At 54.0% G+C, this 18374-nt stretch overlaps 6 protein-coding genes across 6 annotated transcripts in view; 4 read left to right on the plus strand and 2 right to left on the minus strand.

Moving 5' to 3' along the window:
• Positions 1–208: 208 nt before the first annotated feature.
• On the plus strand, positions 209–1819 carry GLOTRDRAFT_140897 (uncharacterized protein; the record flags this gene model as incomplete). Its single annotated transcript, XM_007871727.1, has 8 exons — positions 209–228; positions 282–570; positions 625–755; positions 811–853; positions 905–920; positions 956–1193; positions 1243–1347; positions 1405–1819. 8 exons carry the CDS (start codon positions 209–211, stop codon positions 1817–1819), a joined length of 1257 nt encoding a protein of 418 aa, XP_007869918.1.
• A 3949-nt stretch (positions 1820–5768) lies between these two features.
• GLOTRDRAFT_101403 (uncharacterized protein) lies at positions 5769–6806 on the minus strand. Its single transcript, XM_007871728.1, has 2 exons — positions 6381–6806; positions 5769–6318 (listed from the first exon to the last, which is right to left on the minus strand). The coding sequence occupies exon 2, from the start codon at positions 6226–6228 to the stop codon at positions 5908–5910; it is 321 nt and encodes a 106-aa protein (XP_007869919.1). The 5' UTR covers positions 6229–6318; positions 6381–6806; the 3' UTR covers positions 5769–5907.
• Positions 6807–8005: 1199 nt separating this feature from the next.
• On the plus strand, positions 8006–9353 carry GLOTRDRAFT_140899 (alpha/beta-hydrolase; the record flags this gene model as incomplete). Its single annotated transcript, XM_007871729.1, has 4 exons — positions 8006–8182; positions 8245–8381; positions 8435–8445; positions 8508–9353. 4 exons carry the CDS (start codon positions 8006–8008, stop codon positions 9146–9148), a joined length of 966 nt encoding a protein of 321 aa, XP_007869920.1. The 3' UTR covers positions 9149–9353.
• Positions 9354–9369: 16 nt separating this feature from the next.
• On the minus strand, positions 9370–12757 carry GLOTRDRAFT_81029 (uncharacterized protein). Its single transcript, XM_007871730.1, has 8 exons — positions 12551–12757; positions 12254–12500; positions 11972–12203; positions 11029–11920; positions 10815–10977; positions 10554–10755; positions 9753–10495; positions 9370–9689 (listed from the first exon to the last, which is right to left on the minus strand). The coding sequence occupies exons 1-8, from the start codon at positions 12610–12612 to the stop codon at positions 9456–9458; spliced, it is 2775 nt and encodes a 924-aa protein (XP_007869921.1). The 5' UTR covers positions 12613–12757; the 3' UTR covers positions 9370–9455.
• A 1524-nt stretch (positions 12758–14281) lies between these two features.
• On the plus strand, positions 14282–17856 carry GLOTRDRAFT_117879 (Na+/solute symporter; the record flags this gene model as incomplete). Its single annotated transcript, XM_007871731.1, has 16 exons — positions 14282–14333; positions 14447–14616; positions 14685–14777; positions 14831–14934; positions 14984–15071; positions 15124–15200; positions 15257–15565; positions 15623–15872; positions 15937–15993; positions 16053–16130; positions 16185–16362; positions 16482–16558; positions 16622–16888; positions 16966–17154; positions 17207–17260; positions 17848–17856. 16 exons carry the CDS (start codon positions 14282–14284, stop codon positions 17854–17856), a joined length of 2052 nt encoding a protein of 683 aa, XP_007869922.1.
• Positions 17857–17881: 25 nt separating this feature from the next.
• GLOTRDRAFT_112374 (cytochrome P450) overlaps positions 17882–18374 on the plus strand; it is a 3668-nt gene continuing 3175 nt past the window's right edge. The window contains exon 1 of the mRNA XM_007871732.1: positions 17882–18194. Coding sequence (XP_007869923.1) covers positions 18008–18194 — 187 coding nt within the window. The 5' untranslated portion in view covers positions 17882–18007. The remainder of the gene's footprint in view (positions 18195–18374) is intronic.

An 18374-nucleotide genomic window follows, 5' to 3' on the forward strand; every position in this document is an offset into this window, starting at 1 on the left:
CATTTCCGTCACACTGATACAGGTCATATACCAACACAGGTCCGCTGGCTATTCACCTTCCCGCCCCGCGCATTAATAGGGCTCAGCCTCCAGGAGAGGTAGAACGTCATGTCCGACGTATACACTATCATAGACAACTCGAGTCCTCTCATTGCCTACACGCCGACCAACGCTTGGACCTTTCGCACTGCGGCTGACGCTTCTCAAGATGGCGACTATGCCAGGCGAGTAGCTTATATATGTCTTCCGAGTATGGTGTGGACTGACAGCTAGCTCGCCAGATATTCGATGGGTGGAACGTTCACTCTCACCACGACCTACGCGGCTTCTGCGACCTTCAGTTTCAACGGCACGGGGGTGACTATCTTCGGCGCGAAACGACAGAATCACGGGTTCTTCAACATCACCCTGGATGGGACGTTCATCAGTACCAATAACGGCTCATCCGGTGCTCTGGACGGCATATGGGGTCCCCTGTTTTCATCTGGCCCGCTAGAAGATGGGTGGCACACCATCGTAGTGGTGAACTCGGGCTCAGGGACTGCGCAGGGCTACTTCGATCTTGATTACGTTTGTTTCTCTCTTACACTCCCTATAATCCACGCCTGAATTCGTCACGAATAGATTGGCTTTAATACAAGCGTTACAACGGATACCCAGCGTGTACAAGACACGCATCCGTCTTTTTCCTATCGGGGCTCCGGCTGGTCCACCGCAGTGGCGAATGCGGCACAGTATAATGGGACCAACGGCCAGTAAGTTTCCAACGTCGAACCTGTAAGATGTATCTGAAGAGCTTACTGCTCATAGTATGACTTGCGACCCGGGCGACTCCGTTACGTACACTTTCCAAGTCAGTAATATATCTCTTACTGCGTTGGTTCTTGGCTGACTGTCACTCTAGGGTGACGCTTGGTGCCGTTACCGCGTTGGAAATCTGACAAACGTCTTGCAGGGGACTCCGTGCAAGTCTATGGGGCTCTAGCTCCTGCTATGGGGTCGTACAGTGTGTCACTTGATGGTGGCGAATCCGCGCTGTACGATGGAAAGCAGGCGATCTTCTACGGCAACACTATGTTGTATGCCGCAAGCGCACTTCCATCAGGCCGACACGATGTGACACTCACCAATGTGGGCGACCCCTCCAACTCCACTTGCCTGAGCATCGACTACGCGATTGCGGGTTTGGCTGAGTGCGTATTTCTACTTAAGGTTTTGAGTTGCTCATAGAACGTTCCCCAGCCTTAGTGTATCCTTGTCTACGTCCGGATCGGCCACGAATGGTGCTGGTGCCACACAGACGAGCTCTCCTTCAGGAACTGCAGCAGCAACCTCTGCCACTCGCACGTACGTAAGCTGCATATCGACAGTCCACTCTGGGATCGTATCCTGAATGTGTCACAGTTCTTCTGCAGCAATTGCGGGTGTCTGCGTCGGTGCCGCTATCTTCGTGGGCCTGGTCTTCGCAGCTCTGTGGTTCTTCTTCTTCCGTCGCCGACGAGCGACACGGAAAACTGCCATGGCGGCAGACAATCCCCCGGAGTATAGCTACCAACATACAGAGAGCTCACACACGTCTGAAACCAGACAGACGGATTTGTCACAGTACAACTTTGTCCTTCCGAATCCTCATTACGGGGGATCCTTGGATGCCAACTTCGGACTTCCTTCACCAGAGCATCTTGCGATTCCTGCGATACAGAATGCCGGTACCGAAGAGGCGTTCTCCCCGCAGACATACTTCTCCGGTACGGAGAACGAGGATTATCCTCGAAATGTATCGAGTAGGATCGAACCGAACCGAAAAACACAGTCGTAGCTCAAATTTCCTTCCCTTAGCCCGTAGTATGTAGAGTACTGGTCGCGGTACGTTGGCATTCGTTTCCTGGTGGAACTATACTTTGTTTTTGGATTCGTTCATGAGTCAATTCCGCTCCTTACCTTAGCTTTCGCTCTTGGATATCCAGAAGATTCTGGTTCCACGTACGCCTGCTCGTGTAATATCAATAGGAAAGCTGCTGAGACTTTTCACTCAGAGGGCGACAGTCAGTGGTGCTTGAGTGCCGTGGATGCAGGAGCGTGTTATACGGTCACAAGCGTCGGCTGTCAGTGTCACGGTGGCAGTGTGGCGCGTACCTGAGGCTTACCGTAAGGTAATGTACCCGCGGCACGTGTGGCAGAAACGCGTGAATCCGCATCATTCTCTGTGACCGGAGAACATCCGATTGGAAGGACATCGTACGACAGCCCTCCAAACCGACCACGCCCGCATCCTCTGCCACACCGACACAACCCGAACGATTTTGCACCTCTACGGATGTCCTGGCTGGAGAGGCTGCGGACAGGGCCGCTGACGATGCCAAGGACCTTTTTGTCGTCCGCTTGCTCTTGAGAAAATTTTTGCTATGCATGCTCACGACGCCCAGTGTCAGGAGCGGTCGGTGATTCTGGCAGCCTCTAGCGGATATCAGCTAGCAGAGGTCTTTCAAGCGACGGGAACAATCAGCCTTACCTGCTCAGTTCAGTAGCAAACCATCCATTTGATATTTTGGGAAGGGATGCCTTCGTGCAGAGAGATATCTCAAGGATGACGAAACCGCTGAAACGAGGTATGTGCAGGTGCTCCTCACTGTAAAGGCTCTGAACCCACCTTCTGCCGTCGGATGAAGGTTCCAGTGCTCTCCGAGAACGCGGGGCCGTACCCCATATGCATATAATACGAAGGGTCGGCGCGCGGAGGTATCACACCGCTGCTGGAGTCGCCCTGGCGGGATTTGCATCGCATAAACTCGACAATGCGACTGCATCAGTGATAGCGACGCGTTCGTATCTCAGAAGCTGAGGGGGGATTTGCCTTGAGCCACGTCTTCGATCCTTGTCGGCCCAACGGCAATCGTAGAGCCAGAACATTTTCCGGGTAAGTCGACTGGAAACATTAAACTGTAAATAGAGCTGTGATCAACACTGTTACCTGTCCAAGAGCAAAACAATGATCCTTACCAATGGCTGTGACAGAGTGATTGGCTGCACCATGACGTTCGTTGGCGGAGTCGACCGTCCGATCGAACTCTGCTCGTAAGATGACAAGAGAGCGGACGTGTGCAGGTAGTCTGGTATTCCGAGAGTTAACAGCGTCAGGGAAATGCAAAGCAACTGTGATACCTGCACTCCTACGAATTTGAGACCCGTCGACATCACACAAGATGCGTAGGCAACCTTGAGCTGTCAGTGTCAGCTTTATATACTCAAAGAATATTTGTAGAACGCTCCCCGACGTACGTCGTCAGCATAAGGCCGCCCACGAACATCTAACGGCAAATATAGATGGGCTCTGAAGCGTGGAACACCAGGACATACCGTGGCATGCGCTGTCGCAGATTCAATGCAGTGGTCATGCATAAAGGATGCGGAGGTAAGTTGAAAGGTCGGGGACTTTGTCCCTATTGGCCTATGTCAGTCCGATTTCAAGCCGCTACTCGACGCACAGCGCATGGTCCGGCAGGAAACGTACAGCACGCGAGAAAAGGTAGGTTGCTTGCAACGAGCCCCCTTGGTGCCGACCCCGAAGTACTGTGTATAGACGGCTGCGAGAGTCGTGCTTCCTCAGCGGGACCATTCAACACGTACCATGACCCTGTCGTTGCGTGTCCCCTGTTGTCCCAAGTCTTATCTCGGATTGGGTATACAGACGTATGCCTGAACGTGCATCCATTATCCACTATCCTCCGTACGGCAGGGTGCAGGTCGCTTCAATGGAGCCTCGCAGGCCCGCTCAGCCGGGGCCGCCGTCGACATCGGTCGTAGCAGGGGTAGAAATAGGTACGTGCAGTCATCACCAGCATTGACGGCGTCGATATGGAAATACAAGGCGTCTCTGGCGATGCTTCCCTATGGAAGGATGCTGGCGATTCCGCCAATGCGGCCACCGTTGCAGTCGGGGTTGTTCGTAAAATGGTAAGTCTTGGTACAGAGCGGAGGTCATGGTGTGGAAAGGAAGGTCGTCAAGCGCATCAACACCGACGGCAGTGGAAAGTTGCGCGTCGTCTTAAACAGTGGAACGAGAATGGTCCCGTCGACGGCCCCGGCGATGTCGAAAGAGGGTAAATCAAAGCAGGCAACGCTTGAGAAGCTCGAGACCCCGGTGGCACCGACAACGGTCGAGGCCACGGCGAGAGTGCAGCGATGGTGCTGCTCAGTAGTCCTTAGGGTGGCAGCGGCGCAAGCAGGCATAGTCGGCGCGAAGGTAGGGACCCGTCCTGAGACCGTGCAGCTCCAACCTAGGCTTGGGACTGCCGTCCAACAGGTCGGGCGGTATGAAGAAACCTTTCTTCGCTGTGAAAAGGTAGGTTTGAAGAAGTTATTCCCGAATCAAGCGGTGGCGTCATGCTCGAGAGTGCTGGGAACGGGTAGGGATGCTGTGCTTGTGGCACTCTGGCCGTGGTGGCGTCGTGACAGTGGCAGGAGTGATCCAAGCGTAGGCGATTGTAAGGTGCTCTACTTTACTCATCCAATGCATTCGTCTGAATCTGTTCTGGCAGGAGGACGCTAGGTCACTGCGGGGAGGATGCAGGAGCACCGATGCGCGATCGATGACGGTGGCGCGGACCAAAGCTCAGTCGCGTCTCTCTCTCGCGCGCGCGTCCCAGTCACGCCTTTTCTCGCGCGTCTTCCTCTCGCGGTGTCCGTGACCTTGTTGATTCGTTGAACGGCAAACCTTATCCTTCAGCACAGCTTTCCGCTGGGGTATAAAAGGGGCCTGTTCTTCGCTTTCCTTCCTCCATCACAGCGACGCCTTCCCGGCATCTTCCAGCCTCCGCGATACTCCTCCACAAAGGCTACCCTCGCATCGTCACACACAACGACTTCACGATTAGCCTCATGACAGACGAGAATTTCAATCCTCTTTTCGAGTCTGGCTCGTGAGTTGGCTTTCATTATTGACTGGCGCGCCCTTACTGAAGCCCGGGCTTGTACGCGGTTAGGGCCTATATTTATCAGGGGTAAGTACTTCTACTGGGCGATGATGGTCTACAGTTGTGAATCGTAGTCATGTTAGGGCCGTGCGCAGCTATGCTATTCAACATCGTGTTCATCTCCGAAATGTCGCACCGTATTCTCGGCAACCGTACGTGCAGTAGCATTCTGTTGCGATATCGTGGCGCTGATGGACGTTCTAGACTTCAGAGTGGTGCTTATCTTAATCAGGGCATGCCACCGTGAGGAGTAGTTCATGTATCCGTTTGGCAAATGTTAATGTTCCTACTTAGGATGCCTACTTCGGATATGCTTGGACACCCAATAGGGTACGAGCCCTCGTATATACACGTCTCGGAATCGTCACACTCCCCGTCGTCATGTGTCGATCCCCGTCTTGTGATGGGGCCTGTGAGTAATGACTGGTTATTGTGCACAGTACCATTTCCTGACCCTAGCACTTTGATTCTTGCTTAGCCTCTTGCACCGCCGACGGACGAGGAGACCAGATTGACAGGGGAAGCCGGCGACGAGGGTCTCCCGGAGACCTCCTCCGATCTCTACGACGACGGTCTTTCGGCAGCCGAGGTCGATGCATACGGCGACGGCCTCTCTGCGGGCGATGCTTACAAGGAAGGAGAGGACGCCAAAGACAACGGCGCACAATCCACCGACGGTTCTAGCCCACACAGCGTGGGGGACTCGGCATCGAGGCTCTCGGCCGAGGGGGGCAGCGCCTCCTTTGCCAAGCAGCAGCAGCAGATGACGGACCCGACGACCCTTTCCCTAAAGTTCCGACCGTCTGCCCTAGGTGTTGGCTGGGTTGTTTGTTCGGCCCAAGGCTGTAAGGCGCAGGTCAAGAAGGATAGCCAGGCGATGGTGGATCATATACTTGACCAACATCTCAATGGGCAGGTCCCCCGCTCATCTACGCTATCCATCAGCTGCCCGTGGCCGGATTGTAAAATGCGTCCGCAGGTCCGCGGTCTCTCCAGACACCTGGACAGCAAGCGCCATCTGGATACCTCGGAGCACTGCCCTTTGTGCGACAGCAAGGCGTCCAGGGGAGATGCCTTGACCAGGCACTTGCAAAATGCCGCATGCAATTCTTGCAAACCTTGTGGCGTAGTGTTGAAGGGGACGGCGGCGTGTCGGGAGCATCATGCGACATGCCCGTATCTCCCCGAAGTCCTGACCAGATTGAAGGCTGAGGCGCAGGCCAGGGCTCAGGCCAGGGCTCAGGCCAGGGCTCATGCCAGGGCGCAGGCCAGGGCGCAGGTAAAGGGGCAGACAAGAGCGAAGGCGCCGGTGACGTCCAAGGCAAGGTCGAAGGCGAAGTTTAAGGTGCGGAGTCGTTGTCATGCTCAGAAGACTCTATGATTGACTCACCACCCATATCACGCCAGTGAGATACCTCCCTTGCGTCTCCATCCCGGGTCGTTCGTTCATCATCAGGTTTCTCTTTATTCCCTGTGGACCTCCTGTCCCCCCGTCCTTTGCAAACTGTTAGTCCCCGCGGTTTTTCTATCTTATTGTCAGTTTTATCCCGATCTTCTTGCCTCGCCGTCGCGCTATCGCTAGTTGTCTCCCCTTCTCCCTGCCCTCCTGTCTTATGCGGTCTCCCTATCCCCCTCTATCGTGTTATTCACTGCTGTCTTCCGTTCCCCGTGTCTCTCTATCTATCGCTCCAGCGATTGCTGCTCAACGCCATGCATTTCTCAGTCTCTCACCAGCTATCTTTATCAGTGTAGCGCTATCGTCTCCCTCTTCTGCTTGTCGATGTTGTTATACACGGACAATGTAATATAACTGATATTCAAGATGTATATATTGCTCGAACCAGTTCAGCCCCGGTACCAGTAATTGCGCGCCTCACTCTCGTATCCTTAAGCTTTGAGGTACTACAACGATCTCATAAAAAATGACAGCATTTCTTCGCTGCGAATCGCTCGACCGCGACCCCGCTGCCGATGCGCTGCAATCCCGCCCACGGGGCTATGTATAGTGAGCCTATTGACATTCCAGCCCACTGCAGCTCGGGAGAAAGATCACAAATAGACGTGACGTCGATCCGACGGGACATCAGGTGGCAGAACTCGTTTGTTGCTGGGGCAGAGGAATGCGCAACACGCGAAGCGGATTTCAAGTGGTTGGCTACTACTTACTATGCATAGCTCTACAGCCATGAGCCATCCCAGGAGATGGTCATATCAGCGACGATGCTCAGCCAGAGACGTTCAGAATTTCACAGTGCCTGACTCCCTTCGCCGGCCGATAGAAGATTCGACGACCGGAGGAGTTCCTGGCCGTACCTTCGTATTTCGGGAAGAGACGTACGCTCCGCTGCAGGAGGGCAGTCGAACCGCTCGTGTCACTGAAATTGAAGTGAACATATATACCCGATACACAGTCCACAACAATTTGCTTGTGCGTCAGAGGGAGGACCACGAATTCGAAAGAAAGCCTACTGTGGGGAAAAGAACGAGATCTACAATCTAACGTTTTCTAGCCATATAAGGGATGCAATGACGATCCAGCGAGGATATGAAGCGATCCGATTGGCCCACCACCGAAGAACGCTACGGTATCTATGCCGCTTAGACGGAGCCTCGACTTTACCAGGCAAGAGGCTAAGAGCTCCGGTCGGTAGGTTCGCCTCACGGCATCTGCTGCATTTGCGGAAGAGCCGGAGAACGGTCTTATGACAGACTACGACTCTAAACATTGACATTGCGGGCAACTAGCTCTGTATACAAGCTGGTTATGTATCTTCAGAGGAGTTCTCAATGTCGTGGCGAGTTCGCGTCATGACAATAGGCACGGTGCCTGAGATTATCTCCCTCTTGTGGTCTCAAATCTCGACCAAGATTTTCTCCCGAATTCCACTCGCTAAGATGGATCGGTCTCCTAGGCAATCTAACCAGGACGAAGTTTTATCCCGAGTCGAAGTCGACGTCTTTTGTCCGTCCGCCCCATCAAGAACCACCTCGCCCTCGTCCCTCTCCTCACCGTCATTTGGACCTCTTCAATGATGTCGTTCATTCCTTCGACCAGATACTTGAGGTCCTCTGACGGTGCTAGGATATACGCCGAGGCGGTCGGGGACTCCCAGAAACCGAGCCTTGTATTTACCCATGGCGTCTCGCTCAGTGCGGCCATTTTCGACGACTTGTTCCGGGATGAACGACTTCTTGACAACTTTTATCTAGTGCGTGTCCACTATCTCTATCTCGTGGATGCCACATACTAAGAGGTGCTGACACCCAATAGGTCAGATACGACATGCGAGGACATGGAAGGAGTGACAAACCCGAGACAATGGAGGGGTACCAGTCCCACCTCTATGCGGACGACTTTTCCGCTGTGGTATCTGCTTTCGACCTCGTCAAACCTATTTTCGTTGGCTGGTAAGCCCAGTCCTTCCACCAGCGAACTGGCGCTGACCATCTTATCTCCCCAGGAGCCTCGGAGGTACGTCTCCCGATAACTTACCTCCGTCTCCCAATACTTTGACTAACGTGCCCTCTCACCAGCAACCGTAGTCGCCGATATCTGCGCCAACATCCGCCCCCTACCCCTCGCCGGCGCCGTCTTCATCTCCGCGCTCCCTTACATCGGCCCTGTCATGCAATCCGTTGGCAAGCCCGACATCCTTTCCGTCATCCCGCAGATGCTCCCCTCCTCCACAGCCTCCATCACCGAGGTCAAATCCCTCCTCGCGCGCTTCGTCGACTCGTGTTTCAACGACCCCGACCGGGTGCCGTTCGCTGTCAAGACGGCATGGATCGGCATGACCGCGCTGCAGTCCCCGACTGTGACCGGGCTCGTTTTCTCCCGCCCGCAGGATCCGGCGCCCTTGTTCGAAGCCGGAAGGAAGGGGCTCCCGCTGCTCTGCGTGTGCGGCGCCGCCGACCCATACGTCGACGGGCAGGCGGTCGTCGACGAGATGAGGCCGCACTTTCCGCAGCTGAGCGCGGTGAGTGTGGCCGGCGGAAGCCACGCTGTGTTCTATGACCAGCGCGAGGACGTCGTGCAGGCACTGCTCGAGTTCGGGAAGAAGATATACGGAAAGAGGATTACAGTTACACGCAAGATTTTGGTGGGCAAGAAGATATGGTCGACGAGAAAGAAGTTCAGTTTCGACCATGTTGCGTCGTCCTCCCCGACGCGATGATTTCGACTGGAGCAGTCTATGTCCGCACGTCCATCCATGAAGTAATACGCTCCTTCAACGAACAAGTATGACCCCGTACGCGTAATGTACCGCTCATTTAATCATGTATCGCATTCCCCGCCCGCAGTATACCCTTCGTCGCCTTGTGTAGTCACGCGTAGCCATATTTGTAGAGATAAGAAAGTCTTAATTTCCCGCTCCTTACACGCAATGCCATATACCTGTCTCAATTCACGATAGGTGACCACCAGACGAGATAATTATAATTGCACACGCAAGTATAGACGACCTACGACAAGATACAAAGCTACGAGTGGCCTTTCTTGGCCAGCTTGCGCTGTTTCCGCTTTTTGCCAATGATAGATCCCACTGGGTTTTTGTTCTTCACAGGCGCCTCTGCGGGCGGAGGCGCCATATTCCGACGAGAATCCGCACTGCTATCTTGCCGTTTACGCTGCTTCTTGCTGGGCCTCTCCTCCTCCTTATTCGCGATCGTGTCCTTTTTCGGAGAGGCTGCAGTCCGGGTTGGCCGGTCTTTCACCTGCTCCAAACAGCCGTTTCAGTTCAAAAGCCTACGACAATGAATATGCACCGGAAGACTGACCGTAACATCTTTCGTGTCCTTCTGACGCGCCGCTCTTCGTTGTACTACCTGCACGTTTTCAATCGAAAACTCAATAATCAGCGTCCCCCTCGCCTTCACATCCCGCGTGTCAGCCTTCTCCAGCTCCAGCTCCAGCCTCTCTAGCCGACCCTTCTCCCTTTCCTTCTCGGGTTTCTTCTTCTCCAGTTTCACTAGATCCGATAGCTCGGTCTTCCACCACTCCCGGAAGAGGTCCAGCACGTCGGGGTTGTTATTCGCCCATCGCAAGACGCGCAGCGCGTTCGCATGCGTGTCGAGCTCGAGGAAGCCGTAGCCTTTGCTGCGGCCTTTGCCCGTGACGGGGTCGACGCGGTCCTGTTGACGCACGATCTTCGCCTGCCGGACCTTCGAATTTTTCTTCAGGAACGATTTCTTCTTCGGCTGAGGCTTGTGACTTTCCGTCTCCGAATGCTCCTCCTCTGCATGCTCACGCCCGGCCGGATCCGTCAGCTCATCTTCGGTCAGTCCCGGTCTCGAGCCCTTCAGATACTCGATGTTGAACGCGCGGATGGCGTGCACAGCGAGCTTGCGCAGCGAGCGCTCAGTGACGAAGAGCGGGATTTGGCGTATGCTGAGACGCGTCTTGGAAATGAAAAGAGACGGGTTCGACTGAAGGAGCTTCTTTCTCGCGTTGAACGACATTGTGCGTTTTTCGACTTCGGCGGTGCTGAGCAGCTCTGCCGCTGGAGTGTTGGGTAATATAACTGCACAGGCGAATTGGGAGATCAGAATGAGATGGCAGTTCGAACGTCCGGTACTTACTTCCTTCTCTGAGCAAGTACAGATTGCGCTTATCCGCCTTCTGTCGCTGCTTCTCGCCAGCTTCTTTGAGCTTGACGGCGTCTTCCCGCGTGACGGCTCGAATGACGTCCAGAGTGCGTCCATGGAGGACTAAACTCTGAGCCATTGCTGAGGACGGGTCCGGAGTCAGAATCGATGAGAACTTGAAGGGATTTTTCTTCGGCTGGAGCAAAACCATGAATTGATATACGCTTCAACGATAGCAAGGCAGTTGTGACTTACCAGCTCTTCTCCTGCAGTCTCAGCCCGAAGGATTTCGCTCTGCTGGATAGCCTTGTCTGCGTCTTCCTTGTTCCAGAAGCAGACGAAACCCGTTCCACGAGGACGCCCTGTAGCATGGTCCATAGTGATTCGAGCATATCGTAGCGGCCCGAATGTACGGAAACTGGAGGAAAATGTCAGATAGAACATCTTCAGATGTTGCTGTTGTACCTACAGTGTCCGTAATTCATCTTCAGTGGCCTCGTATGGCACGTTCCGGATGAAGAGTGTAGTGCCAGTCTCTGGAGGCGGTAGAGTCGGCTTTGCAGGCTTCTGCTCATCCACGTCCATGTCCTCGTCACCACTCTCATCCGATCCGCCGCTTTCATCATCATCGCTGCCGTCTTCATGAACGCCTAGAGGCCCTTCCCCTTCGTCGGACTCACTCCCGGACTCCACTTCAGACTGGTCGCTGTCAGCGCCCTCCTCTGGATCTTCCTCATCCTCCACCTCCTCGATCTTTGCTTTCTCTTCTTCCCAACGATCCTTACTCAATGCCCAATCAACCGCGATAACCCGTTCACGCGCCTTCTTCCCATCCTCCTCTTCCTCCGCCGCATCACTCGCCTCTTCCTCCTCATCTCCCTTCGCTGTCTTCCTCGCCTTCGTCTCCTCCCGTCTTTGTTTCTTCCGCTTCTGCTTATCCGAAACGATCCCATCCGCCATCCCCGCGCGCACCTTCAGCCCATTACACCCCTCCATCGCCTTCTCCGCGTCCTTCTTACTCAGCATCCACACGAACGCGAAGCCCTTCGGCCGCGGCTGCTCGCCTTCTTTCGCCTCCGTCATCGGCAGGGTGATCGAGTAGATAGGCCCATACGGCAGGAACACGGCGCGGAGATCTTGTTCGGTGATGTTGAACGGTAGGTTGCGCACGATCAGCCTGCTGGAGCGACTCGGCATGACGGGGGCCCCGGCTTTGGCTTTGCCCCGTTTGATGGTGGCTTTCGCGAGCCCTTCGAGCCGTTTCTTGAGAGTGACGGAGAGAAGGGAGCCTTTGAAGACATGGGCGTGCAGCTTGCTGACGGCCTCCTGGGCAGCGGCGGGTGTAGCAAATACGGCGTGCGCTGATTGAAGTTAGTTGAGACAAGGTTATGCCATGGTCCCCGAAAACTCACCGCTTGTAGGATCCTCAGTGCCATCATCCCTCTTTAACGGCCACTCAACCTTCTCTGCGCCCCCATACTTCCGAACCTTCTTCCACAGCGACTTTGAGTCGATAGAAGATGGAAGGCCGGCGATCACGATCGTACGGATTGCCAAAGGGTCACTCTGTGACGGTGCAGCACGAGGGCGGGGTTCAGGACGGGGTTTTGGTGCCTTCTCCGTTTTCTCATCCTTGTGCTTGTTCTGTGCAAGTCAGCGTTACACGCCCGCGCAATTGATGCAGAGACCCGTACCTTGCTGTCCGCCCATGATACCCTCAAGCCTCGGCCGTCAAGGGTGATCCCTTCTCGTGATAGCTTTTCATATGCTGCTTTGGCGTCCTCTTTGACGGCGAAGGAGACGTACCCGACGCCTTTCGAGACTCCCGACCCCTTCTCGGTCACCACGAACGCAGACCTCACAGGTGCGATATCGGAGAAAAGTGTTTGTAGGTCGGTTGATGTTGCGGTGTATGGCAGGTTGGATACGAAGAGTGTAGATCTAGGACGTCGAGTTAATGCAGCACAGGAAACTGCTGGGAGCGTACGGACCCATGTACTTTTGGCTGCTCAGGTTCATCCTCCCGCTCTTTTCGTTTCCCCAGTGCAGACATTGTTAGGATTAAACGTGTAAATAAACGTCAGGAACTGCCTGGAGGTTCGATTGGAGTCCGCTGTAGAAAGCGTTCCCTATACTTGTAACTTGCTTGTGATGAATGAGAGCTCTTCGGCAAATAATGCAGGCAATAATAGTCCGACTGGGTAATATCAGAGCACCTCAATCGCGTCCGACCGAGTATTCGTGGCTTGAATGGCGTATACAGAAACTTACGACCGCAGAACAGACGCTTTAGAACTTTTCATACATGTCAGATCGCAAATTGGGTGGCGATTGTTTGCGCTTGTTAGAATCCAAAGCTCTTGCCACACAGGGCCAAATAAGCTACTAGGTTCCCAATTGGCTCCTACTACGCTGCATGGTTGCGAGGCTGAGTAACCGACTGCTGTATTAGTATTACCCTCCAGATCTAGACTGTGATATGGTTGCATCCAGTGGAGGAGGCTATTGTTAACCTTTCAAACCCAAATGCGACGTTCGCTGTCTATATCACTTGAAGGCCGCAGTACTAGTCCAGCTAAGCATTGGTTCACGGATGCTGTATACCACCTCATACAGAATGCTGGCGCTGTAAATGCCAAGTCTCCCTAGAATGCCGACAGTCTTCCAGTGCCCTTTGGCCTGCGTACTGTCTCTGCGGCTTTTGGACTGGAAACCGACAGACCGACTCCATATGCTTCTTGTAGTTTCTTACCTTGGCCGGCCGATGAACCCGAATCGTTATCTCAGAACGACAGAGGCTTTTTAGTGCGGGAGCAGGACAGGGGCGACTCGATAGGGAATATGTAGGACCATGTTACATCCTCCCGTCTTTTCCTCCCGGCCAGATACGGGTGGAGTCGAGGGGACCATAACGGTTCAGTGGTGCCTTGGTTTCTGTTCCGGATTCAAGACGGTCAGATTACACTTTCTCCAAGGAAGATCAAGGGAGGCTAACACCCTTGCGAAGCTCAGAAGCTACTCATCTGTGGCGGGAGCTCCTGGGCCTTGGGTCTGATAGTCTCGGCTTGGAGAAACATACCAGGTAAATGCTGTTCGCAACGCCCTGTTGACTGCAGGGGGAGCCTGGGGAGGCTTTCAGTACGTTTAGAAAGGTCCAGCCTTATTGACTTATCTTCTCGAACCCCTGGGATGACTGCACAGGTTCTCCGATGGACACGGTCCGGATGAGTTACGGATCTGGCAGAAGCCTTCTTGAACGTACCACCACCGACGAGTCTCCTGGACTGAGGTCAGCTTTGACTACACACGGATTCCCGTATATCCGCAGAATGTCGCAGTAGTGTCAATGCCTCCTTTGTCGTCCCTTAGGATGACCCTAGAACAGTAACGTCCTTGAAACACGCATATTTCAGACTTACAAGCTGGACTGAGTGCATCTCGGGAGCAGTTCTTCACGGAGTTCCGCCATCAAGGTTACCAGCGCCTGCAAGCGATAGATAAGACCCTGCCCGTCAAAAATATTCTGGTGCTTATCTGACATCTCCAAAGCGCCGTAATGACTTCTGTGGCTGATCTTCTCTTCCTGTGGGGGAGATAAGGAGGTATGATCTAAGTCCCTGACGCCGTGGTTTAAGTAAAGAGCGTCTCAGATGTCGAAGACGTCGCTTCTTGAGCGCCGTTCCTTTGTTTCTTGTTCCATTAGGCTGTAGCTACGCGCGAAGATGTCCGACTCTGCAGCTAGCATATTGCCGCAAGGAGCAGGATATGGAGTCGGTGAGCGCAATGTCCGGTTCTGAAAGGGTAGATGACTTACTCTACTTCCGTTCTCAGTTGTTGGTAAGATCGAAGGATTGCCTAATAATGCTGGAAGCTCACCCGCAATCCAGGGATTGGGTTGTTCTTCAGCGCGTTCATGCTGGTCCTAACCGCGATCCAGACGCGATACACTGGATTCTCGCCCAAGAATGCGGAAGAGTTCAGTAGCGCGTCCAGAAGCGTGAAGCCGGGTCTGATCGCGTCCGGAATTGTATCCGCGTGGACATGGGCAGCAACTTTGGTGCGTTGATCCCTCTCGGATTACTGGTCAGGTTTGACTGGGTTTGACTGCTGACGATCGTCGCTCAGCTGCAATCTAGTGCGGTCGCCTACAAGTACGGCATATCGGGGCCATGGTGGTACGGGGCAGGCGCGACAGTCCAAGTGTTGCTGTTCGCTATGGTTAGTGCATGTGAGAATATTGATCTTAATCAGAGATTGAGAGTACTCCTCAGCTCGCCGCTAAATTGAAATTGAACGCGCCCCACGCGCACACCTGGCTTGAGATTGTCGCAGCCAGGTGGGGGACGGTTGCACACTCGGTCTTCATGTTCTTCGGGTGAGTGGCAGGTTGGGGATGCGCCAAGAATAGGATTGACGCTGTCCAGGTTGGCCACGAACATCATAGTTTCCTCCATGTTAATTCTCGGAGGTTCCGCTACTGTGACGGACCTTACCGGTATGAACACGATTGCCGTAAGTCTATCCTTCTCCTGCGCCGATATACTGTTACATGTCCAATTCATAGGCGTGTTTCCTCATTCCACTGGGCGTGTGTATCTATGTAGTAGTAGGTGGGATGCGTTCCACCCTTCTATGTGACTAGTGAGGACTCTACCACCTTACCGCCGCGCGTCTTACCTTCTGACCGTCGAAAATAGCACGCACACGACCGTCCTCTTCGCGATCATCCTCACCTTCCTGTTCACCGTATACGCCACCTCCCCCAAAATTGGCAGCTTTTCCAAGATGCACGACCTGCTCGCTGCCGCAGCGGAGAAGGCCCCCGTAGCAGGCAACGCGCACGGCTCGTACCTCACCATGCGGTCGAAGAACGGATTGATCTTCGGGGTCATTAATTTGATTGGAAACTTCGCCACCGTGTTCCAGGACCAGGCCTACTGGCAGCGGGCTATTGCTAGCAAGCCCTCGACGTGCGTCAAGGCCTACCTGCTAGGCGGTATCGCATGGCGAGTGCTCTCGCAATTTGAATTATCCTGACTTCGTCCAACCGCTCAATCACCCAGGTTTGCGATCCCTTTCGCGTTCGCCACAACCCTTGGGCTGGCCGCGAGAGCACTCACCGGAGACCCTGATATGCAGACACTCACGCCCGCGGATGTGTCTGCAGGTCTCCCCGCTTCGGCAGCCGCAGCTGCCCTCCTTCACAAGGGAGGTGCAGCCGCACTCCTCGTCCTTCTCTTCTTGGCCGTCACATCTGCCACATCTGCCGAGCTCATCGCCGTGTCCTCGATCCTTACATATGATGTCTACAAGGTGATATTCAATATCGGAGTTGCATGTAGGACCCAGCCACTCAAGCTCCATTCATGATTCACAGAGGTACATCAACCCCCGCGCGAACGAGCAGCAGATTCTGAGGATGAACCACCTCATGGTGCGTGTGCAGGGTGCTGTCTTGACTTTGACGCAAGGAATAACGCTAAATCAAATCAGGTCGCCTTCTTCGCCATCGTCATGGGTCTCGCCGGGACTATATTCTACTATATCGGTGTATCTATGGGCTGGCTATACGTGAGTGTTACACACAACGCTCGATACTGTATCACCCAATCAACCTCCGTGTAGACTTTTATGGGTGTCATCCTCGGCTCGGCAGTAGTACCAATTGCTATCTGCGTGACCTGGAGCAAGGCGAATAAATGGGGCTCCATAATTGGCGCTCTGGTTGGATTTGCTTGTGGTGTCATGTCATGGCTCGTGGTTACTTCGAGTCTGAATGGCAAGGTCATCAATGTCACGGTAAGTGTTTAACCTACATGTACATCTTTCAAATACAGTGTTGACCTTTCACGCTGTCTAGACTACTGGAGGTAAGCAGTGCCGTGCGAGCAGTTGAATACCCCCAACTGACCCGATTTGCAGGCGACTATGAGATGCTCACCGGAAACCTGGCGTCTATCGGTGTGGGCGGCATCATTGCAGTCGTCACGTCATTAATAGTACGTCGCGCTCCTTGAAACGCTAGTTACTGCTGCTAAATTTGAGTGGACCCTACTTGACAGTGGCCGGAGAACTTCAACTTCGATGCCACCAGGGCGATCAACGCCAAAGTGCACGAAAAGGATACACGGCACGGCTCCGAGGCCAGCAACAGGCAAACAGAGGAGAGCCTGGACGGGCTGGACGAGAAAAAGCGGCAGGAATCGTCGGCGTCCGATGACGTGCGGTCCGTCTCATCAGACGCTGCCGCGATGGAAGAGGAGCTGGAGCTGGACCCTGTGGGACTGAAGAAGGCGTTTAGGTTCGCTTCTTGGTCTTCTGTTGCCCTGGTACGTGTTGATTCTGTCCGGCATTGCGCGAGATGAAGATTGGGTAAGGCTGACGAGCGCCGCCCTTCGCGGAGCAGACACTCATCCTCCTCATCCTCATCCCTCTGCCGCTGTTCTTCGCGCAGACGGTGTACGGCGTGCGCGGGCTGGCTGCGTGGGTGACTATCGGGATCATCTGGTGTTTCCTGTCGGCGATATCGGTTGTGCTGTACCCGCTCTGGGAGAGCAGGCGGGCGCTGACGCAGATCGCGCGCGGGATGGTCAAGGTTTGTTTGTCCAGGGTCCCAGTGTGTCATCGGGTAACTGAGGGCTTCGCAGGATATCTTCAAGCCGGGAAGTGGCAAGTACGTGCCGCCTGCCGTAACGACATCTGTTTAGAATGCACGATGATGGGTGTATGATGAGAGACGAATAGAGTATTCTACGTGTTAGACGACTATAGTCGGTGTAATGAATGGTTTCCGATGGTCACGAAGGGTTAGTATCTCGTCGACAAGACCAAACCAAGTCCAACAAACAAAGGCCAGATATAGAAACCCCCCTGGCCCGCTGATGGCAAATCTGGCCCGAGACGGAGGCAAATACAAGGGGGTTACCTAAATCGACCTCGTGTTACGCCACGAGATGGGTTCTGGTTCCGCAGATGGCTGTCGAGGTCAAATTAAGTGGCGGGGATAGTAATGACAGCCGCTTGCAGATCGATAGACCATCAATTCAGAAAACCACGTATAGTCGGAGTGGGTCGGAGTGGGTGCCAGGGACGTCGGAAGAAGGTAGAGAAGTCCAGATGGTCTGATTTCTGTCTCTCGGGGACTTGAAATTGCTTGTCCGACGTGGTCCGACTGTAAATGATTTTCAAAAAGTGGGCCCATCGATCTGCAAATGGCTGGAACGGATGGGTCGCCCGTCCTTCGAGACGCCTTGTGCCTTGTATGGGAAACCGCATTCGCTTCGCCCAGTCCGCGTGAGTTTAAAAGGTTCTCGTCCGTCTCTTCCATTTTCTTTTCTCTCTTTATACTAGTCTCTCTTGCCCTCTCTTATCTTGTCCCATCATATATAGCCCGCCCTGGCCCGCGTTCCCACTCGTTACACTCCTTTTTGTCTCCTGTAACAATAACGATGAATCCGGTCCTCTTCGCCTTGCTTGCCGGTATCCTTTGTACCGCGCTCTTTGTGAGGTCAAGATCGAAGACCAAACACCTCCCGCTTCCGCCTGGTCCGAAGCCGCTTCCCCTGGTCGGGAATGTTCTTGACATCCCGCTCAAGCAGATGTGGCTTGCTGCAACCGAATGGGCCAAACAGTATGGTATGACAAACTTCTGGATTACGACGATCTGAACTGACTTTGACTCACCGCGCTACTTCGCGTTCAGGCGACGTTGTATATGTCCACGTGTTTGGAGTCGCCCTGGTTTTCTTGAATACAACAGACGCAGCGTTCGACTTGATGGAGAAACGCGGCGCTATTTATTCCGACAAACCTCGT

Source organism: Gloeophyllum trabeum (genome assembly GCF_000344685.1).
Source record: "Gloeophyllum trabeum ATCC 11539 unplaced genomic scaffold GLOTRscaffold_00015, whole genome shotgun sequence".
NCBI lineage: Eukaryota > Fungi > Basidiomycota > Agaricomycetes > Gloeophyllales > Gloeophyllaceae > Gloeophyllum > Gloeophyllum trabeum.